At 33.9% G+C, this 25,282-nt stretch overlaps 1 protein-coding gene across 6 annotated transcripts in view; it reads right to left on the minus strand.

Moving 5' to 3' along the window:
* Window positions 1-25,282, minus strand: part of LOC145255813 (SPARC-related modular calcium-binding protein 1-like) — a 369,590-nt gene that overhangs the window by 85,265 nt on the left and 259,043 nt on the right. For all 6 annotated transcript variants that reach the window (XM_080114516.1, XM_080114514.1, XM_080114515.1 and 3 more), the window contains 3 exons: window positions 19,124-19,234; window positions 13,908-14,150; window positions 8,821-8,850 (listed from right to left, as the gene is read on the minus strand). In XM_080114516.1, coding sequence (XP_079970642.1) covers window positions 8,821-8,850; window positions 13,908-14,150; window positions 19,124-19,234 — 384 coding nt within the window. The remainder of the gene's footprint in view (window positions 1-8,820; window positions 8,851-13,907; window positions 14,151-19,123; window positions 19,235-25,282) is intronic.

The raw sequence follows: 25,282 nt of genomic DNA on the forward strand, positions 1-25,282 counted from the left end.
AGAACATTGCCAAAGCTGCTGCAAAGGTGGGCTCCCTCTACCGTGCTAGAAGATTACTCACATCCGAGAGTATCCTGTACCTCTACAAGGCCACCATTCGTCCATGCATGGAGAATTGCTGACACATCTGGTTTGGTGCATCTAACGCTAGTTTTTTCCCTCCTGAATAAGATCCAAAGAGGAGTATCGAATCTAATAGGTCCCGCACTGTCAGCTAAGCCCAACATCTGTCCCATCCAAGTTTAAAGCAACTATGTAACAACGAGTTGGAATCAGTGAGTTTATTTTCTCATATCCAATCTGTTAGAGCTTGAATGCCTACTCGACCTTATCCTCGAGTGGCTAAGATAGCTTTGTGCAGGAGTTTGTCAGGATGTGCATCGGTCGGCACTAACCCTATTCAAGTTTTACTGACTTCCTCCAAAGGAGGAAGTTTCATAGGAGTATTAAATTCACAATCGGTCCCCAGTCGCATATATATCCCCATTAGGGGAGATGACAACGTTGGGTTTTTGCAACTCTTGCAAGGAGGTGTCGACGTCCTCCTACATACAGCGCCTGGAATTCCCAAAGTGGTCACCCATTAAAGTAATAACCAAGCTCAATGTTGCTTAACTTATGTGATCTGACGGGACCTGGTGTGTCAATGTGATTATGCCGTATAGTTTGTCAGGATAACCTGGCATCAATAATGTTTTTTACTTTACAAGTAAATTATGACTTAGTATTTAAAACCATATAGTATTCGATACCAGGTTCTAATGAACAGTTACAGAATACACCCTACTAAAGCCTAATTATCACAGCTGGTGGACTTCGAAAGTGCATTCTGGACGTAAGGACACTTGAGAAGAATTATATGCAATAAAATTCTGTTTTAAACTTAGAAAAAAATACCACAAAAATGTACGGAATGCTTCAGACGATCTTGCATGAATCGAGAATCAGTTTTTGAGTGGCATAGGAGATTCAAGAAAGGCAGGGCGTCTACATACAGATATATAGAAAACGGTTCAACAATGACTTATTTACATTAGATTTGAAAATGGCCATGTTATAGTCAATTGAGAAGCGGCACCACAGTGTTGTGTTCTACAGACGAACAATTCCCGATGTGTTAATTTTTTTCCATCCATCAGAATCTTTGATATCAAACAGTTGTGTGAAATTGACATCATAGCAAGCAAAAATACAGGTTAGTTGTTAGCAGAAATAATGACAATAAGATCAAATGATAAATATTAATTTAAACACGAAAGATGTTCTTTGAGTTTTAGTTTTTTTTTATAAACCACGCATGCGCATTTGAAAATATGTAAAAATGTCGGAAAAATATAATACGCCATTGTCTCTAACCTTTGTATATATTTTATAATCTTTAGACTCACCGATCAAGTTACATTTTACGATTATTATCTTTTTAATTGACTTATTTAGTATTTTATAAAAAGAAATCAATTTTCATTTATAATCCTTTTAATTGACTTGCTCATTTTTTTTTTAGAAAAGAGGATTAAATGTGCATTTATAATTACATGAATGGACTTGTTCAATCTTTTATATAAAAAAAAATTAGTTTTCATTCATAACCACTTTCATAAACATGTTTATTTTTTTTTTATAAAAGCATTCAATTTTGATTTATAATCATTGATTTGTTTAATTTTTTTTATAGAAATTAATTCAATTTGCATTTATAATTCTTTTAATAGTTTTTAATAGAAGATAATTCAGCTTCCACATATAATCCTTTCGATTGTCTGGTTCATTCTTTTTACACAGTCATAATCTTTTTAAATGCGCTTTTGTCAGGAATTCAATGGCGCATCTAGACTTCCGGTGTACGTCGATGACAGGGGAAGCGTTCTTAGAGTCTCACACCGTCAATATCTGTAACAGAGAGATGACAATTTCAGGTCATGATGCATAAGTCCAGTTATCGTAACAATGCAATTTGAAATCTCCCCTGATCCATTCAGGCGGAATCAAAATAGGAGACATTACCCTTCGTATATATTACATAATAAGGCATTTCATGTTCGTGCTTAGGTTATCACCTTTCACGCATCTCTTGAAAACTTAGTCATAAATTATTATTATTATTATTATTATTATTATTATTATATAATTTTTTTAGATGAGGATTGATAATTTGTTTGTTTGTCTTCATCGAAGTTAAGCAACGTTGAACCTGGTCAGTACTAAATGGGTGACCATTTGGGACTTCTAGGTGCTGTATGTGCTCTCTGCTTATCTCGGCATTGATTCTAGTCGGTCTGGACTTTTCCTTGCCACTGGACTTAAACAGAGCCGATTCAGGAGAGGCGTGGTTAGGGACTGCGCAACCCTTACCTCACAATTTCCTGCGCAGTTGCCCCCCCTACAAGGGGTATCCTTTGTCTTTTGAGTCTGAACGGGGGCATCGAATGTTGGAGCCATTTCGAGTGTTATTTTCACAACGTTTCGTCCGATATAGCCTCCGACCTTCTCCAGGTGTATCTTGTCGATCTCGAGAAGCATTCGATCGAACTCGGGAATCTGCACGGAATTTCGAACAAAACCCTTTTTTAAATCCACGGGGGTAGTATGCTCTCGTTCCGTCGACAATGACGGGATAGAAGTCTTAAAAAGAATTCATAATGGTATTCTGAGTTACGTAACGGATAGAACATTAGTTAAAATCTAATATATAAATGCCTATATGTCTGTCCGTCTGTTTGCCTCCATCTTTTCTAACTACATCTATTCCGAAACTAAAAGTCGCAGAGCGGCGCTAGGGGCCTCAAATAATTGGATTTTTTTTTTTAATGGACCGTTCTTTTATGGGTCTTCAGCTGGTTAAAATAGTTTTAATGGGTTAAAAATATGTCAAAATTGAAAAAAATTCGTTAAACATTTTTCATATTCATCTTAATTATTTTTAATTTTTAAATATTAATCAGCTCATATCCATGTCACTTTGGCGCAGTGGTAACGTCACCAGCTTTGAATTCTCCAGCTTTGCTTTCGGTTTCGATTCTTGCTGATAGCACCCAAATATTTTTTTCTTTTTTTACTTTTGAAATCACGACACTATTATAATATATACGGAATCTGGACAACTTAAAATATCATATTTAAGCGTATTTTACAACCGGGCAAAGCCGATCCACCCCCCTCGCTAGTTAATTTATAAGTGGCACTCTTCTAGAAGTTAAAGGTTGCTAAGGATACTATTGCGAATTACTGACCTAGAGCATGCTATTCCCTGTGGATTAAATAAAGGGTTTCAATTGTATACAACTTTACACAACAAACGCACGACGCTTTTATATACTACGTATGTATATGTGATATCAATTTGCATATTGTTTTCACAAAAGGAAATTTTATTAATTAACTGTTGTTGTTGTTATTATTATTTTTGAATAGTCAATTCTCAATGCACGCGTTTGATGCCTCCGTCGTAAAAGTCCGGAGCGCACTTTGTCACTCACTTGTCTGTGGCTACTTTGAAATCAACGAACCCATCTCTTAACTGTGCAGACATCAACTGAATCGGTTTGATAAACGTTCAACAACCGCCGGTGAATGATGATCGGTTCAGTTCTTTTCTGCACGTCGAAATTCAATGTGACGTTGCTGCTTTTGGCGTATTTCCATGGCAGAGGTTGCTTTCTTAGACTCTCACACCGTTGATATGTGCAACAGAGAGATGAAAATTTCAGGTCATGAATGCATAAGCTCAGTCATCATAACAATGCGATTTGCAATCCTCTTTGATCCATTCGGGCGGAATGAAAATAGGAATCGTTACGTTTGGAACATCCCTCGTAATAAACAGATACGTTTCGCAATATTTGTTTTCCTATTTATTGAATAAATATTAACATTTGTGTTCAAATAATCCATTTCTTTAGAGGTATGGATTTTATTTTTAACAAGTTGCGAGCTATTTCTGGATTGCAAGCGAATAGGCTAATTGATGTTTTCTTTCTTTTCCTTTCTTTGCGGTCTCACTCAAAAGACAAAAAAAAAATTGTATCGAAATTAACAAAATTTTAACGTTTATTTATATGAACAAATAAAAAAGAATGTTTCATGTTTACGCCAAAATTATGAATGAAGTTTTATTATTTAAAATTAATATTTAGCGTGTTTTATATCCAGAAGATTCAAACTTTGCGAAGCGATAGTGTGTCGGCAAAGCGGTATAATATAAAATGAGAAATAACTTATCAATTAAATTTATTAAAGCATATCAATATATATATATATATATATATATATATATATATATATATATATATATATACTAGTATGGGTGCCCGGCGTTGCTCGGGTGTTTTGAGGTGTATGTTGAGCAAAAAAAAAAAAAAAAACGGTCAATTTTTTTAATTTTGGCTCCTATTATGACCCCTTAAACTTTATTGTTTAAGGCCCAAATAAAGTTATTAAGTTAGATCCATGTCCAAGGAACTTATGTCTAAAATTTCACGTATTTAGGCCCAAAATTGTCGGACGAGTTTGGTAGAGTTCTCAAAAGTCAAATCGTTGAACTTTGACCCCTTCACTCCTCAGAAGAAATAGCAACTATCAATCCATTAAGAATGGCGTAAACGAAGAAAAATATATAAACAGATAATTGAAACTTCTATTCAAATTCTGAGGAGTTAAGGGCAGAATAGAGTCATTGATTGGCGTTATAATTAAATGAATAATTCTGCGCAACCAAACAGATGCTGTTAATAGTTGTGAATCTCAACATGCTTAAAAGAAATAAATTGTAAGATGGTCAACATCATGAAGTTCGTATTAGAGAATTTTGTCATATATTTGTCATATGTTTATTAAATTAAGGATTAGTATAAATATAATTGGAAAAACATATTTCCACAGATATATATATATATATATATATATATATATATATATATATATAGTGAGAGAGAGAGAGAGAGAGACAAACAGACAGACAGACAGACAGACACAGTGAGATTATTTATTTTAAAACTACGTGTTACATATTTTAGAGATGCACCATGGCTACATGGACGTGCATTGACATTTTAGCATTTAAAATTGATTTGTTTTCATTTCGTGAGTCGCTGATGATTTGGATAGACTTTTAACGACCTTTTAAATAGTAAAACGCCAATGAAACCACGATAGTCTCTGAAATGCGTAGCATAATCTGTATTTTAGCTCTTTAATTTGAGATCGAACACTTTGTTCCAACGAATTTTTCGTTTTTTAAATGGAACAAGTTATACATTTCATTGCACCAAAATTATTTCTTTCCAACAAACCACGAAGCACTCTCTTCATATATATATATATATATATATATATATATATATATATATATATATATATATATATATATTAGTGATGGGACGATGCCAAAATTTTTCCCGATTCCGATTCCGTTCAAAATTTCCGATTCCGATCCGATTCCCGATTCCGATTCCGATTCTTGTAAAATTTATACATATTTAATTAGAGATTTTTTTGTTTGTTTTTTCGTAAATTTTCAAATTATTACATAAACCCCTGGTTAATGTCCGCGTATATTTTATCTCAAATGTTTGCCTTGTAATTGATTAAAAATTGTAACACAAGAAAACATTTATTTTGATTTTAAAACAAAGCTATATTGTACCAGTTCGTATCTACTGTATAACATGCTACTTACATGAATAGTGGAAAATATTCGAAGATTGGTAGGCAAAATAAGAAAACGATGTAAGAACAATATATTTAACAACGCCACTTAGCAAAGCCACATCTCATTGTTACGAACGAATTTCTAAATAATAATATTACTATTATAAAAAACATTTTTAACGTGAGATTGCGTGAGCTTTCTGTGCTTTCTCTCGCAGCTAAATCCCTATTCCAAAATGAAATATTACTTTTATAGATTACGTGTTAGAACATTTTTTTAATTGGCGGAAAGAAAAGCGATCATTTAGAATTTAGAGTGTAAGATCAGTTTCGAATATAAATTTAACGTAAAATGATCATCATTTCTGGCCATCCTAATTCTTTATGGATATTAACTAAAGTGTTTCCCACTAAATTAAGTTCGGTTTGCAACGTTGTAAAACCATGTGTAATCGCTTAAAAAGTAGACACCCTATCCCCAATAAGCGCACATAATTTAAAATTGGTAACACACTACAGCTCATGTTACGTTATATTTATTTGTGAAACTGACCGTCTATTTTAAATTCCTAATCGTTTTATATATATATATATATATATTTTATAATCATGAGTGTTTAGACAAATATGAAAAAAAAAGAGCCTAAAAAAGGGGTGGTTTTTAGCCCTAAAAGTTCCCGGGGGGCGCAAACCAGAGTTTTGCCAGGGTCAGCGATACTGAATTTACATTTGCAACAATTGCCTTCACATTTTGGACAAGTTTCAGTAAAATATAATGGACGGGAAAAAAGTTATGGGGCCAAAAGTGTCATTTTTGCCATTTTGGGCATTTTTGACCCCTTTTCAGCCCCTGGGGGAGCAACGAGAGTTTTCTTAAAAAAAAACTCGATGTTGTGCACATCTACGTATTGGAGTACAACTTGTGGCAAAATTTCAGAAAAAACGTAATGGACGGTTATCCGGGAATACCGGACGAACGGACGAACGAACGGACGAACGGACGAACGCCACTGAAAACTACAGTCCCTCTCCGATAAATCGGGGGGACCAACAAGGAATGGGCAAAATTGTGAAAAGGCTTGGCCTTTGATTTAATTTGAAACATGCTTCCAGTGTGATTTTCTTTGATTCTGCCGGTATTGTTTATGTTTATACTTAAGGATTGCTACGACGGCGCCAATGCCGTCTGAAGCCGAGGCCTCCGTGAGATATATATATATATATATATATATATATATATATATATATATATATATATATATATATATATATATATCACGGAGGCCTCGCTGAAGCCCGCCAATCTCACTCAAAAGTTGAGTTGAAAGTATTATGGGGTAATTAACACCTTCGATGCCGTTGGTTTCGACAACAATACTTTTTCACACCCACTTGCCAAATTTCTTAAGGAGTTTAATATGAAAAGATTTCAAACGAATAGAGTTTTATTTTATTTTCCTCGAGCCACATTGTCTGACACCGTCGCATTTTTCTCGGGTTTCGGAAAAGTTAAAAATATACATGAATATCTCACAATGAATTTATCAAAGTCTGGATAAAATAGATAAAGAGAAAACATTTAGAAATTTTTCAGATTGAAAAAGAAATTATATTTACATTTAAAAGTCCCCCCTCATTGAAATTCTACTTTTGGACGATATTTGTAAACCCACTAAAAACCAAATTATTTTTAGATCTAGGATGAAGCTCTAAACTGTCTTCACGTATTAAAAAAGGGTGCTTGTGCAGTTTACACTATGTTAAAAAACGAAAAATAAAAAAATATATATATATTCTACGTACTCGTTATGGAATGAAGTTCTCATAAAAAAATCACGTAATTTCATCAAATAGTTTTTATTTTATGCCGTAAAAACGATTTGGGAAATTCGGAATCTTCCTAAAAAAATTGCGATAATTAGTCAAGGGAGCGTAAAACAAAAACTATTTAATGAAATTACGTGATTTTGTTATGAGAACTTCATTCTATAACGAGTACGTAGATCTATAGAGTTTAGTTTTACTAATAGTTTAAAAGAAATAAATATTTATAATCGGTACAAGCAATTGAAAATTAACTTTTGAAAAATATTCAAAGAATCGATTTTGGAATCGGAAATTATACACAAATTTTTCCGATTCCGATGCCGATTCCGATTCCCCGAAAATTACCGATTTAACCGATTCCCGATTCCGATTCCGATTCATCGGCACAACACTAATATATATATATATATATATATATATATGTGTGTGTGTGTGTGTGTGTGTGTGTGTGTGTGTGTGTGTGTGTAAATATTGATATATACTTATATATGAGAATAAGGGAAATAGTATTTCCTACTCTCTTTCATAACGCTATACCCTCCCTTTTCAATTTCCAACAACCTTTTCGTTTTTGCAATGGAAACGTTTATACATTTAATTACATCAGAAGTCTATTTTCAAATATTTGTACTGGTGTTTTGTTTTCTTAATTTCATTCATCCAGAGAAAGTCTCGCAATTTAGACGAAATGTTGATGAATACATAACTTGGTTTGTCTCTCTCTCCATCCCTCTCTCTCTGTCTCTCTCTCTCACTCTCTCTTTCTGTCTCTGTCTCTGTCTATGTCTCTCTCTCCTTATATATATATATATATATATATATATATATATATATATATATATATATATATATATATGATGAGAATAATTGAAATAGTATTTCGAGAAAACAGAGAAATAAAAATCAACGTTTCGTCTTTATTTCAGAGGAAGTTTTGAAATAAAGACGAAATGTTGGTGAACGTATAACTGGGTTCATTCCTTTCTGTCTGTCTGTCTGTCTGTCTCTCTCTCTCTCTTTCTCTCTCTCTCTCTCTCTCTCTCTCTCTATATATATATATATATATATATATATATATATATATTAATTCTAGTAATTCTGGTGAATAAAGATTGCATTGTAACGACAAAAGTTGTCAACTACAAAATAATAAAAAAAACGGATATAAATTGTCATCCCCTCTTTGCTATTTGTCGTATAAGCCTTTGAAATCAAACGCTAGAGATTGGCTGAAACGTTAGTAAAGACGAGCGAGTTTTTAATATGAAAGCGCCTCAAAGCTAAGAATGATTAATTGTAGGAAGGAAAGACTTAAAAATAAAAAGCATACAGGCTTTGTAAACTTACCAATGCCGTCGAGGCCTGGGTTGTGACCAGCTGAAAACAAGTGAGATAATAACGTCATATTTAATAAAAATTCAATTAATGATTCTTTTTTATTATTTCCAGTTTTGAATATTTATTTATTTTACTCTGGTTCACCCCAAGCAAGTTTTACAATGGGTTAATTTATCTTCCTATATATAGATAGCAGCTGACTAGAAAAAATATATAATTTCTTTATTTACAATGTAAATAAAAATGAATTTTATAAAATTAAAATCAGTAGAGCAGTAGTAATTGTGATAGCCTTCCTTGATAAAACAAGATGGAAATGATGAACTCGATGTGATTTGTTTTGTTTTTTGTGTTTTTTTTACTGAATTTTACCTTTCACATCGTTATGTATTTTCTCATTAAGAAGTTTCTTTGTATCTTTATGACGAATCCACGGAAGAAAATATACAATATTGACATAGAAATATTGATTGTTTCTTGTTAGCGAAACAGATCTGTAAAATATACGAATGTTTTTTTTATTTTGGAAACAAAATGCTTGGAAAGATGAACGGTGGATATTTAGGACTTTGGAACTTAGCAAAACTGTTATTATTTATGAATTAAATGAATATTTCTGTGACTTTGGAATATTTTATAAAGTTACATATGCTCTGAAAATATAAATCCATTTTTATTGAGCTTAATTAATTTTTTTTTTTTTTTACACAGAGATCACCACTTATCAAGGCCCGGAAGCCACTCAGGGATAAGGGTTATTGCAAGTACATTACGTTAGTGAGGAGATTTGATGAAGTGTTTACTTAAGGGGGCGGTTCATTAGGAATTTGTTAACATTAGACTTGAAGACATCCAAGTTGTAGTCCGGAGGGAAGCAGGCAGACGGAACAGAGTTCCACAGGCGTGCAGTTCTAAGAAAGAAGCTTAGTTCATGAAATCCGCGTTTTGATTTAGGCACAGATATAGAGTGGGGGAAATTTTTCACAGTGGATTCAGCTAGACGGGTGTTTTTCGTGAAAGATTGGCGAGGGGGGACCAGGGATTGGAGTTCAGACGAGCACCTGCCATGAAAATAACGGTAAAACAAGGATAGGCTTGCAACGTCTCTTCTGTGGGAGAGGGGTTGCAGGGTAGAGAAAAGGGCATCCCCCACTAAACCACGAAGTCTATTTTGTACTCTGTCAAGGCATGATAGGCTGTTTTTGGCAGCTCCTGCCCAGATATGGCAACAGTATTCCATCCTTGGCCGTACTTGGCTTTTATATAGATAGAGAATTGCATCAGTAGTGAGATATCTTCTGGAGCGGTAGAAGGATCCCACCATCTTTCCAGCGACCTTGGCAACAGACTTGATGTACGTGTTCCATTTCAGATCAGGAGTAAAGGTCAAACCCAGAAGCTTGTCAAAACACGGGGCCTCACCCAGACGAGAGCCATCCATCACAATTGATGCCAGCTGAGGATCAGAGCGTTGATGATGTAAGGATAGGAGTTTGGTTTTGGATGCATTAAAGGTAACTAGCCACATCTTCCCCCACTGAACCACGCGCTCGAGATCAGAGGAGAGAGAATCAGAGAGAACTTTGTCATTTACAGCCTTTGATGTGTTGCCATAGATGGTCGTGTCATCAGCATAGATGTCAACGAATGATTTAAGTATGTGTTTAGGGAGGTCATTAATGTAGATCAGGAAGAGAGTTGGGCCCAGGATTGACCCCTGAGGGACTCCAGCATTTATATTGTAGGCCTCCGATTTTTGACCATCTACCACTACTCTTATGAGCCTATCGGAGAGAAATGATTTAATGATTGAGAAAACATTTCCAGTTATACCGTAGCTGGAAATCTTGTGAAGTAGACCCTTATGCCATACTTTGTCGAAGGCCTTTGATATGTCAAGAGCAATTGCCCTAGAAAGGAAGCCTTTGTCAAGAGATTCACTAATCCTGTGGGATATAACCGTAAGCACATCTGCGGTAGACCTTGCAGAGCGGAAACCATATTGTGTGTCACTAAGAAGGTTATTCCTGCTGAGGCGGTTGACTATTTCTCTGTTTAATATGGATTCCAGCAACTTACTCATAACACAGAGAAGACTTATTGGTCTGTACTGAGAGGGAGATGACTTATCACCTGAATTCTTAAATATAATTGTTGCGACTTTGAATAACTAACAAATAAAAAATTAAATATATATATATATAATTATATATATATATATATATATATATATATATATATATATATATATATATATATATATATATATATACTAGCAGGGAGACCCGACGTTGATCGATATTGATGATTAACGAATGTCCCACATTATTCTTTTATTGTAATCAAAATCGATAAAAGCGACCATTTTTCAATCAAATCAATTTATTGTATGATCTAGTTGGTGATCCATCGCGGTGCAACTGGGAGGAATTTCACATGCCTGTCCGCAGGAAATTAATCCACAATACATTTTAGTCTAAATTGCACCGTAGATAACATACTGTTGATTTTATAAAATATTTTTACCTTTAACAACTTGAATTAAAGTTAAAAATGCAAATGTCAAGTATCTGGACAAATAATGATCTAAACAAAAACATTCATTTCGAACGCGCCCCTGTCATATCAATGCACCTACTGCTGATTTTATATGCTGGGCCTTTCTGCTTGTGTGATGATAAAAATTTTCAAATGCACTTGTTTTGTTAGGCTGTATAAGGTGTTAACGTTGGTCAAAAATTGCTTATTCCTTCTTTCATCGGATTATTTTTTCTTTTATCGCTTATTGATACTGATAAAAACACTGCGATATATGTAAGAACATTGTCAGGTATATAAAGTATATTTGTGTTAAATTTCATAAAAATCGGCCTCGCCGTTGCGTATTCTATAGGAAACGAACTCCTATACACATACACTAGCAAGGTTCCTTTTATAGAATAGTTAAAGTATCTATTTATCTAGCTACGATATAAGGAAACTTTGTGTGTGTATGTGTTTGAGAGTTCGTTCTCTATGTACTCGAAAACGGATAGGCCGATTCTTATTAAATTTCACACGAAGGTACTTTATGTGCCTGGCAGTGTTCTTAGATTGGTTTTGTATCGGAATATCTTCGATAAGTATCGATAATCAATTATCGAAATAATCTGATAGAAATAGAGAAACAGGCGATTTTAATCAAAATAAACACCTTTCACAGCCTAACATCACAAGTGCATTTGAGAACTGACATTACCACACAATCCGAAAAGGCCGACAAATACAAGCAACAGTTGGTTCTTTGATATGACAACGGCGCGTTCAAAATGAATGTTTCCGTTTAAAGCACAACTGAACTATTGTACTTGACACTTTCAATTTAAACTTTGATTCAAGCCATTATCACCGCACAAGCAGTAAGGCCAGGCATATAAAATCAACAGTAAGTACTTTGATATGACTGGGACGCATTCGAAATGAATGCTTGTGCTTCATGCACAATTCAAGCACGATACTTGACTTTTGCATTTTACACTTTAATTCAAGCCATTACATATAAAAATAATATATAAACTCAACAGTATTCTTAAAAATCGAAAATCTACAGAAATCTACAGATGGTTGACTTAATTAGTTCGGTTACAACTACGGCGTGCAGACGGTTAAATGAAGTGTGAACAGACATCTCGCTACTTAACTCCCCACGGCCCACTGTTAGACATGATCCCAAATAGTAGCCCCTTATGGTCTAAGTGGCACTATGCCTTGTTTGGGGTGAAAAAGAGTAAAAAGCGCGGCCAGTCCAACATACGCTACATGTCATATAGGCAGTTTATCGTTATATTAAAATCATTTCACATCATTAGTGCAGGGTGGAACTATAAAAATGTCACTCTAAAAATAACAACCCTACATAACAACCCTACAGCATTTTTTTTTAATAAATAAAATCTATTCAATGTAGCCATCTTCAGCCTCAATCACAGTCTCGATACGGGTCCGGAACTGGGAGCATGTCTTTTCCACAATCACCAGCGGGAGCTCGGCGAATACTCAGCGATCAGGCTGGCTTTATTGTTGTGTGATGTCATGTTGGTGCTGTTCTCGACTGATGACCTAACGAAATAGTTCAGTGGGTTCAGCTCGGGGAAGGAAGAGGGCCAGTGAAAGGAGGGTATAAAGTCGTCGTACTCCTCCTTAAGCCAAGTCTGGGTCTCTTTGGACGTGGGTCGATGCAGAGTCCTGCTTCCACACCCAGTGTCTGCCACCAGCCACCTGATTGCACCAGGGTATCACCAAAATCTTCAACACATCCAGGTACACTTTGGTGTTTACTTTGAAGCCCACTTCGAAGATGTGAGGTGGCATGATGTGGCCTTCACTTGAAACCACACCAGACCATAACCGTGACCGAAAACTTTGTTCCCATCATCCTGAGCATGCTTCTGTTTTTCTTGGCAATCCAACGATACATTTTGAGGGTGATGGCAATGGTCTTGTTGTTATAACTTTGATCGGTAGAGAACATGTAGACAATGTATGACAAGCCGGTCGCTGTCGTGTCCAATGCACAAATGACACTGCGCCTGCGTGATGGGACGGGAAATCCGGTTGGTACTGATTTGCATGAGTTGGCGCCCCCGCGGTTATAAAAGACGTCGGACTTTTGTGTGTGGGCGGCATTCTTTCATTTTCTTGGGGAAAGAGATCTCGTGCTGTTCGTCTCAGTTACGGGAATCGAGGCCAGGAAGAAAGGGACAGCGAGAACTGCAAATAGAACAAACTGATTCAGAACACGAGTTGTACGGCGGACCATCTCATATCTCGCTCGTTGAACATGGTGTCACTTTCAGGCATAATAGAAAACTCCTAGTGCTCTTGCGAGTTATACACAACTGGGCAACTAGTAGATGGTCTACAATAAATAAATAAATAAATAAACAATAATAAAATAAAAAAAAATAAGAAAACCGGTTCTCATCAAACGGAAATGGAATCATGTCGTCTTTTCTAGGGCGTCAATTCTATGGCCCCACCTTGCACAAAGAACAAAAAAGTAACAACAACAAACAACAAACAAAAGAAAAACAAATTAAAAAAAAATGTTTACTCACTGCTTAAATTTAAGCCCAGGCAGAGTGACCATTCTTTGCTGATGATCTTTTTGTCTTGGTCAGTGTCGCAGTATTCGATAAAACTCTTTGCGCACCGGCGTGGCTTCACCAGCTTTTTGACCAATCGCTTCAGTGACCGAACTTCACGAGATTTCAGCGTATTGTCTTTGTCTCTATCTAACTGAGCGAACTTCCAGTCGACAATTCGCTTCTGAGCTGCGTTCAATGAAGTTTTCAATTCACCTGAAATTGATGAAAAAAAAAACGATTTTAATCTATATATTAAATACACATACATAAATGCTACTGTTTCACACACACATACACACACGCACACACACATACACACATACATATATATATATATATATATATATATATATATATGTATAGATTCAGTTGACATTTACAATTCTTGATATTATCTGTTTTGTAGCACAAAACCAATCACTTAATTATTATATCAATCAGTGAATCTTAACTAATCACAAGTAATAGAAAAAAATCAATCACTTAATTATCATATCAATCAGTGAATCTATTTTGCCCTTAACTCATCACAAGTAGTAGAAAAAAATCAATCCACCAAAAATAAAAAAAAATGCGTTTGGACATGATAAAATAATCCGAAAATTGGAAGAGAAGTTTCAAATATCTTATAATTTTCTTTCATTACGACAATTGGAATTTAGACTTTTGTTATTCATTCATTATATTGCTCTGTAATTACATTGATCTTCTTAAATAAGGATTGATATATATTATAAGAAAATATAAGTGAATAAAGAATATTTCCACAGAAATATATATATGTATATATTTATATATATATATATATATACATTATATATATATATACATATACATTTATATATATATATATATATATGTATATACATTTCCTTTTTATTTCTCTCCCCTCTTTCTCTCTCTCTCTCTCTCTCTCTCTCTCTCTCTCTCTCTCTATATATATATATATATATATATATATATATATATATATATACGTGTGTTTGTGTGTGTGTGTGTGTGTGTGTGATTAAAATAGGATAAAAATAACCAACGATATGATAAAAATGGAGGTGGAAAATCTAAAAGCTCGACGACGTTTCGCCCGTTTTTGTGCAAGCTTTTTCAAGAGTAAAAATGCAAAATGCTCACCCCAGTGATACAGCTTACACGAAAGCATAGTTTGCGATCAAAATATCAGGTTTTCCTTGTCACCAGGTGTTGATATCAGGAGGTTCCATTAAAAATTGTGAAAAATAAAATTTCGTTGTATGTAAGACCCATTCAGTCGGATATCTAAACACGGACTCAAATTCGCACCCCTATTGAGTCTTGTTTACATACAACAACTTTTAACGGAACCTTTTTATATCAAATCTCTGTGACATAGAAGACCTGATATTTTCATTGCAAACTTTGTTTTCCTATAAGCTGTATCGCCTAAAGAGGTCTCTAGTTACTGGTAACTAGCTGACCAAAACATGCTCATGACTGTGTAGAAACATATTACTGTTTATGTAAAAATAAATAAAGAATATATATATATATATATATATATATATATATATATATATATATATATATATGTAGAAATATATTTTCTTATAATATATATCAATCCTTATTTAAGAAGCTCAATGTAATTACAGAGTAATTTAGAGAATAAATGACAAAAAAGTTATATTCCAAAATTCATGATGTTGACCATCTTATAATTTATTCCTTTAATTCAGTTGGCTTATACAATTCTTGACAGTATCTGTTTCGTAGCGCAAAATAAATCACTTAATTATTATATGAATCAGTGAATCTAGTTTGCCCTTAACTCATCAGAAGAAATAGCAACAATCAATCCGTCCAAAGGAATTGAAGTGTGATTTGACACGGTTTAAATAAAAAAATTGGAAGAGACGCTGCAAATACCTTTTTATTTTACCATTACGCCATATTGAATTATATATATATATACATATATATACATATATATATATATATATATATATATATATATATATATATATATATATATATATATATATATATTAGACAAATGAAATTACAACTGTAAGTTAAAATTTACAATCAAATTTATTGTTCGACCAATATTCCAAAAAACAATTTACAAAGTTCCTATTCTGCGGAGTTTCAAAGAATGCTATCAGATGACAGAAAGAAACCAACAAATTATTTCTTATTTCTTTGTGTCCTCTTATGAGAAGAATAACAAGAATAGCATTCTTTGAAACTCCGCGGTGTGGGAACTTTGTAAATTGTCTTTTGAAGTATTCAGTCGAATAATAAATTCTGATCGTAAAGTTCAACTTACAGTTTTAACTTCTTATATCTATAAATAAAAACTGGTAGTTATATTATATTGAAGGTTACGTTTGCTTATATCAGGTAAAGACTGCATCTTCTTTGATTTCATTATATATAGATGAAGAATAGTTTTTAAAAAAGAGGAGAATAGTTTTTAAAAAAGAGGAGAATAGTTTTTAAAAAAGAAACGGCTTACCTATCTTGACAGATGACGCTCTACCCGATTAAGAGGGGCAATTTATGATAAAAACTTAGGGTGATAAAAATAAAAATTACATTATAACTTTAATATATTATCATTTCATATATATATATATATATATATATATATATATACATATATATATATATATATATATATATATATATATATATATATATATATATATATATAGAGAGAGAGAGAGAGAGAAAGAGAGATAATGTATGTAAAATCGGTGCTGTCTTCTTTGCTGCTACTCTTGTGAAATGCTGGTGTTTTCTCCCCTTCTGATGAGAAGCATTTAGCTTTGAAATACCATGATAACAAAAGGTTTCTCTCTCCGTTTCTCTTTTACTTATTGTAATCACCCTCATCTTATTGACATGATAATGTAATAAAGTAACTTTAATTATTATCTACCATCTAGTCCAGGTTAAGAATGTATTCGTAGGATAAAAATCCAACGAATATTCATCGGGTTTATATAATAGCGCACAAATAGACCTAGTCATATTAATATTTCTTCTGGCCCTGTCGGTGGGGCATTAGAATACGCCGACTGCCCCCCTGCAGAGGGTAAAAGTCCATCAATGGGTGTCCTGGATATGACCATAAACTATATCCAGTGGTGAGGCCCCAGCTTGTGGGCTTTGGGGAGTGTGGAGCCACCCTTTAATTACCATTGCTCCCAGGTCCACTCTGACCCGGAGTGGTAGTACCTGTTAGGGTCCCAACTATGGGTTAAATAGAAACCGACGTGAAAACAACAAATATATTCTATTAAAAAAATTTTTCTTCAAAATCTTTGTATTCGGCATTAAATAACCTGAAAACGGTTGATATGCCGTAAAACAAAAACAACCAACCAATAATCAGAAATCTATTTCTTCATGCAAACATGTACAAGCTTTTCTAAACTGGCATGAAAATGTTTCTACTTGTAGTTTTTAATACTTAGATCTCATCAGGCGAAGAGTCAGATCAATATGTTTTTATGTTCTTACCCAGCAAAATTCTCGGTGTGGGTCAAAGTGTAGTATCTGTTCTAGACAGTCTTGAATGGCGATCCTCCCAAGCATTATTTTCTCATTCGGGAGAAGGAATTTGTTTATATCGTAAATCTCGTTTTCTTTATTTTGTCCTTTAGTCCTCATGAGCGATGTTTCCGACAAAGAGGGAAGAATTGCTGTTTTCTAGGTCAGAATCTATTCTATCAAACACTTATTTTTGAACTACAAGTACTATATTTTAGCTCCTTACATCAAGTGGTTTCATGCCCTTTCTGCAACGATTTCCATAAAAACGAATTAAAAATTAATAAATGAAAAATGGCACTTCTGCATTACAGGGACAGCGCCATTACTAGGAGGCAATTTCTTCTTGGTGAAATAACACGGCTAATAAATAACAAAAAAACAAGATTTTTTTCCGAACACAGAAATATTTGAAAAACAAAATATTTATTGTATACAAATGTATCAAGATATTATTTTAAAAACATTCATTTAAAATTCTGCGTAAGAAAATATTAGTTTAATAAAACAATTTTTAATTAAATCAACATTAGATTCTCTCCCGCCCCCGAAACAGTTTTGGAATTAAAGTAAAATTGGATTTTTTTTCGAACAATTTAATGATTTTTATGAAACATATTTTTAATTAAAGCAACATTTTTTCGAAACATTTTTTGAATTGAAGTAAAGTCGTCACTGAAACAAAATATAATTAAAAAATTTTTGCCACCTCTTGAAGGGTCAACAATATATATTAGTTTTAATTTAAGTCCACGTAACAAGAGAAGATGTTGAAAGTGTAAAAATAAAGTTAAAAATTCAAATAATAATTTTCGCACTATAATCTTCGTTAGGATTACGTGTACAGGAATTTGTGTCTTAGTAACGTGGCAGAGAAGTCTGATATTTGTTGGGAGTTAAGCTTCAAAGTAATCAGATCAAAATGATTTCAAGGCTTCCACTAGGCTACCCGTTAAAAAACATTGCGGCAGTCAATCTTGGCGTTCTTGCTGTACAATAATTCATGATGTAAATCAAATCCAGAGCAAGTAATAGAGTTATTTGATGTTATCTTAAATTCTAAACAAAAAGAAAAAGGAAAAATGTTGCTGTCACCGAAATACCATCACTGCATAGAGATGCTACTTTACATTGCACGCCAATGAGAGAGATTTCGACGAAGAACACATTGGTCAACGTGTGGAGATCACAAAAAGTTCTCCTGCAATATTAAAACCAATTTCTTAATGCATTGGCCAGGATTTCGTTTGATGTTTTGCTACTCGCGCACAGAATGACCCGCTTCTTTGTAAATGCTGCATTAGTATATTCCAAAAGCTTAGAAAACCTACATAATATCTTGAGCGCTGATCAAATTTTAAAACACTAGTAAAAACATCCTTGATAAAACTTATTCATCTTATAGTAATCTCAACACAATGTTAAAAATAAATAATTGGTGCAGTGACCAGGATCTCCTTGGAATTATTTTAAGGAAATGGTCTAGTTTTATTTCATTTTTTATTTTCTCTCTTTTGACTCTTCCTGCGTGCTTGGACTAGTCGATGGTGATACAGAATTGGTTTGTAATATTGCGTGGGGATTGAATACATTTCTATATAATAATATAGATATATAATATCTCTACAGCAATGACATCAGTTCCTACTGACCTGTTGCTAAAGTTGTAGCTTCAGTAGGTTTCGGTGTTTCTCTGTAATATTCAGCTGCGAATTCACTGATTAGGTTGGAGTTAAATATTTCACGATCAGTTTTAGTGCACCCTGAAAAAGAAAACAAAAAGAAAGTTAAATATGATGAATTATAATAGTGTCGTGTGCATCTTTATATATTTTAATGTTTCAATAACTCTTCGTTAAATATATGTAGTCATCACTATGGCTATAACCTTCGAAACTAGAAAAGAACGGCAGAGTGCGGCAGTTACATTAACCATGTAAGTTGTCCAAAACGGCGCTTTTTTAAGGTAAACATCTGTTGAGTACGTGACTAAATATGCAGCAATAACATAATTTGGTAGACTTGTTTTGAAAAGTAATAAATAACCAACTGAGGAAACTTGATATTTGGAACTTGGACAATTATTATATTACACTATATATGCTCTGGAGCCCAAGAAAATGGCATTCATTGAGCTTGGACTCTTTTTCAAAATTTAGAAAGCGTCAAGATATCGTAGAATTAAATTTACAATATTTTTTCAAAACAAGGAATACGAAAAGAAAATGGCTTTTCAAGTTGACAGGGGAAAAAGTAAGCAAAGGATAACTATAGATGATTATCAATTTTTGAAAACAGACGAAAAATAAAAAAAAAATTGAAAAAAAAGTAAAAGTTAATGGATAAAATGAAAGGGAATACACAGCCAAGTACAATATGTATAGTTGTAATTTGTGCTGGGGCGATTAGTGAGTCTATGACGAGTATTGGCTGAAGAGAGCTTGGTATGGATATCTTAAACGGTCCTAATTATCGGGCTTGAAACCGACGGTACCAATGACTTGTCTCATCTAACAACTTTCTGTACACACACACACACACACACACACACACATATATATATATATATATATATATATATATATATATATATATATATATATATATATATATATATATATATACTAGCAAAAGTACCCGTCATTGACTGGGTTCAAAAACAGCCTACAGAAAATGGACTCTGATTTACGAAAGTATGATAGGTTATGAAAACGAAGGGTTGTAAAGAGATAGCTTCGAATTTGGGGGTATCAAAACCAAAACAAAATATGAGGAAAGTAAAAATAAAATAGATAAACCCCATAATTTATTATACCATACCTGTTCACACTGAAACACTTATCACAATATTCTGTGGATCTATATTAAAAAACTTTGTTAAACTTTGTGACATATTTACATTCTATGGAGGTCAGGCGCGAACGAACACCCCCATAATTTTATTATACCATATTTCTTCAAACTGAAACATAATTATCAAAATATACATACGCAGATCGATATGAAAAGTCTTTATTAAACTTTATGCCTATTTCCATTCTATGGAGGTCAGGCGCGAACGAAGACCCCACAATTTTATTATACCATCCCTATTCAAGTTAAAACATACTTATCAAAGTATTATTTTGTACATCTATATCAAAAACACTTGTAAACGTTTTTTTTTAATTTTTAAATTTTTTATTTCCATACTTTGTGGACCAGGCGCGTATGCAGACCCCACAATTTTAATTAATCATCATTATGCCAGATCAAACATACCCATTCCTGTGTCTCGATACATTTTCTATCATTATATGTGATCAGTCTTTCATAATAGTCAACCATATAGGAACCCATTCGTGACCGGACACACACAGACGTTCAGCTTTATATAATAGATATATATCGCATGCATTATTATATATATCTTTGTAGTCATCGACATACAGTCCTGTTTCATTGTATGCGCATAAGCCTGAAGAGTCCTAGAGTGGATGAAACGCGGAATATTCGGTGTAGCTTAATCGCCATATATATTTTATAACTTAATATATACATATATATATATATATATATATATATATATATAGTCTTTTTTATAGTATTCCGAATTTTACTGATTTAATTGAAAAATCCGTAATCATTCATATACCAATAAGATTTAAGCCAAAAAGAGATGACTTAAACTGTAAGCTACAAAATTATCATATTTCATAATTGAGCATTCACACACACACACGCACGCACACATACACAAACACACACACACACACACACACACACACACACACACACATATATATATATATATATATATATATATATATATATATATATATACTAGCTGGCGGCCCAGCGTTGCCTGGTCGTACAATACACTCAACCATGATATTTTACTTTATACAGATTGCGTATGTATTATTATACAACAGTCAAACCTCTATTTATTATGAGGAATAATTTGCCCGGTACACTTATTCGTAAATAAATAAATAAATAAATAAATAAATCTATTATATCTATAAAAGTGTGTGTGTGTGTGTGTGTGTGTGTGTGTGTGTGTGTACATTTCCATACGCAATAACTCTGTCAATTTTTAGTCTACAGACTCGAAATTTGAAATACAGGATACTGAGATTTAGGAAAATCGATGTGACCGGATTTCGGCCAGAAATTTGGCGATTAAGGGGTCAAAGTTCAACGATTTGACTTTTGAGAACTCTACTAAACTCCTCCGACAATTTTGGGTCTCAGCCCTTGAAATTTAAGAATGTTACTTGGACATGGATCTAACTTGATAACTTGATTTGAGCCCAAATCAATAAATGTTAAGGGTCAAATAAAAAAAATTGACCGTTTTTTTTTTGTTTTTTTTTTTTGCTCAGCATACACCTCCAAATACCTGGGCAACGCCAGGCCGAAATGCTAGTATATCTATAAAAGTGAAAGTGTCTATCTTTGTGTGTGTGTCTGTATATATTTCCATACGCAATAATTCTGTCAATTTTAAGCCCACAGACGCAAAATTTGATATACAGGGTACTGAGATTTGGAAAAAATCGATGTGATTGGGTTTTGGGCAGAAATTTTCCGATTAAGCGGTAAAAGTTCAACGATTTGACCTTTGAGAACTCTACCAAACTCCTCCTACAATTTTTTGTCTAAACACTTGAAATTTTAGATATAGATTGCTTGGACATGGATCTAACTTAATAACTGAATTTGAGTCCTAAACAATAAATGTTATGGGGTCATGATAGGGGTCAAAGTTAAAAAAATTGACCGTTTCTTTTTTGCTCAGCATACACCTCCAAACACCCGCGCAACGCCGGGCACCCATGCTAGTATATCTATAAAAGTGAACGTGTCCGTTTATCTGTCTGTGTGTCTCTCTGTGTGTCTGTCTGTGTACATTTCCCTACGCAATAACTCTGTCAATATTTAGTCTACAGACTCGAAATTTGATATGCAGGGTACTGAGATTTGGAAAAATCTATGTGATCCGTTTTGGGTCAGAAATTTGGCTGTTAAAGGGGTCAAAGTTCAACGATTTGACATTTAAGAACACTACTAAACTCCTCCGCCAATTTTGGGTCCAAACACTTGAAATTTTAGATATAGGTTCCTTGGACATGGATCTAACTTGATAACTGAATTTGAGCCCTAAACAATAAATGTTAAGGGGTCATAATAGGGGTCAAAGTTAAAAATAATTGGCCTTTTTTTGTTTTGTTTTGCTTTTTGCTCAAAACACCCGCGTAACGCAAGGCATCAATGCTAGTTTAAAAGTGAAAGTTTCTGTGTTTGTGTGACTTTTTTTTTTTTTTGCTCAGCATACACCTCAAAAAAAAAAAAAATCCCGGGCAACGCCGGGCTAAAATGCTAGTAAATAAATAAAATAAAAATAATAAATAAATAAAAGCAAAAAATAATAATGATAATTTTGTTCAGCAAATTCCGCCTGTGTTTTTTTACAAAATCATATCAGCTGATATTTGGATTCGACGATGAATGTCCTGGAAAAGTCACTTCTGATTAATGTTTAGCTTTTAAATATGCAACCGAAGATATGGTCGCGAGTTTTAATTTTATGGTAAATTGAACTCATTAATAAGATAAAAATAAAATAAAATGGTGAAGTACACCCGGGCATGAACAAGAAGAAATGATTTGCTGAGATTTTATTATTTCCCTTGGCCAGTGTAACGTCAAATATTTCCCTGTAATTTTTTTTTTATCAAGAGAGAGAAAAAAACTATTTTTAAGATCGGATTTAAAAAATTTATTCGATACTTATCGGTTGAATATCTGTACAAAACATATATAAGAACACTGCACTACATATAAATAGCTTTTTTTGAAAATTTGCAAAAGATAGGCTCAACCGTTTCGGAGCCTATGAGGAAGGGACTCAGACACAGATTTTATATAAGAGTGTAATGTAGATATATATGTTACCGGTGTCTACAAATATCTAGCTTTTATCAAAAAGCAACTAGTAAAAAAGTTTCTAAGAAACAGACTACCTTTACTTTATGTTGATGATAAATAGTTTAATCCGATTGAGTATTTTGTGAAGGTTAAAATAATAAAATTTGTATATTTAGCGATGCCACACTGATTATTGGGGAGTTCTAAACGCAAGGCGATTATGTAATGAGTGAAAGGGGTTGAGAGAGCGTGACATAAAGAGAAAGAAAGACGTAGACAGAGAGAGGGGGAGACAGAGAGAAGGAAAGAAAGAGGGGGAGATAGAGAGGAGGAAAGAGAGATATAAAGCAGGATGGAAACGGGCAATGTCAATGGGTTTATTACCAATGAAAACGAGATCAACACCGGAGGTGGGATCATAAAATGGAGAGGTCGATCACCCTTACAGGAACACATTGCTTTCAGGTTCAAAATGGAGCGAATTTTGTGGTGATGGGTTGTGGGACTTAATTCACTTTTCCTGGTAAGGAAATTACACAGACTCCGCTGACCTTCAAATTGATTGAGTGCCCGTTTGCACCTGTTGCGTGTGTCAAGTTCAATATTGCTAATACAGACGTCATTTATTAAACTTATAAAAATTATGAGCGAAATATTAGTCATTAAAATGGGATTTTACGTGGGTCGCAGAAAGACAGCCCGTCGACTGTGTATATAAGACCATTACATTATGTTCCTTGTTTTCCCTCTAGGTTTTTACAGACATAAAAATAAACAACAGAAAACAATGAACTAAGGGAGGTAATGTCTCTTTTTAACTACAAGATGTCTCATAAAAAAGGGCATTTTGATGTTTCTGAATTTTTTAGATAACGGTCGAGAAGTAGTATTATTTGCATTATTCGGACTACTGTTCTCACCTTCAGTGTTATTTTTCCAATATTTCGCTCCAACCTGCTTGAACTCGGCTATCTTCAATTGAACTCGGGAATTCTTCTCTCAAACTCAGAAATCTACACGAATTTTCGAACAAAACTGTTTATTTAATCCACGAGGGTAGCATGCTCTTGTTCTGTCAGCCGTCATCATATCGCACGAATCCGAAGATTAAATTGTTGGCATTGGTTTCACCGATATTTTTCTAAGCATCATTTTGTCAAGAAATACATCGGGGATTACCGGAGAGACAACGTGAAGGTTGCCAACATCCTCAGTGAAAGCGATTTTTGTGAAACGAACTGGATTCGAACTTGAAACAATCAGATCTTCAGTTCGTGTCGTTAACCACTAGACAACCTTCACCTCCTTATGTTAGCCATGACTGAGTAGAAGTCGCCAGTAATTCGCGATTGCATTTTGAGTGTCGACTGCACTGAGGACTGAACTTTCAACCTCGAGAAAAGTGTAACTTACAACTGATTTTACCAACTAATTTATTAAGTACGACCGTAAAGTTGTGACCATAACATTCAGGTGAACAGTTGTCCGATTAATTGAAATGATACGATGCAATTTTAAAGTTAAACCCAACTCCATGACTTTATAAACAACCAAGCAAGGGAGATACTCCTCTCTTTTAAGCTAAAACTTACCTTACAATACAGAAAATCTAATTTATAAAACTCACTATGTCTGTCTGTCTGTCTCTATATTTTCAAACTTCATCTCTACCAAAACTAAAAGTCGCAGTGCGGCGCTAGGGGCCTCAAATGATTTTTCGTGGGTGTTAGCCGGTTAAAATAGTTTTTAAGGAGCACAAGAGGGGATAAAATTGAAAAAAAGATTGTACATTCATCTTAGTTTATTCTTAATCAGTTCATATGCATGTCACGTTGGTACAGTGGTAACGTCACCAGCTGTGAATGCTAGAGTTTAGCTTTCGGTTTCGATTCTAGATG

Source organism: Euprymna scolopes, chromosome 31 (genome assembly GCF_053919585.1).
Source record: "Euprymna scolopes isolate OS-2025 chromosome 31, ASM5391958v1, whole genome shotgun sequence".
In the NCBI taxonomy this organism is placed as follows: Eukaryota; Metazoa; Mollusca; class Cephalopoda; order Sepiida; family Sepiolidae; genus Euprymna; species Euprymna scolopes.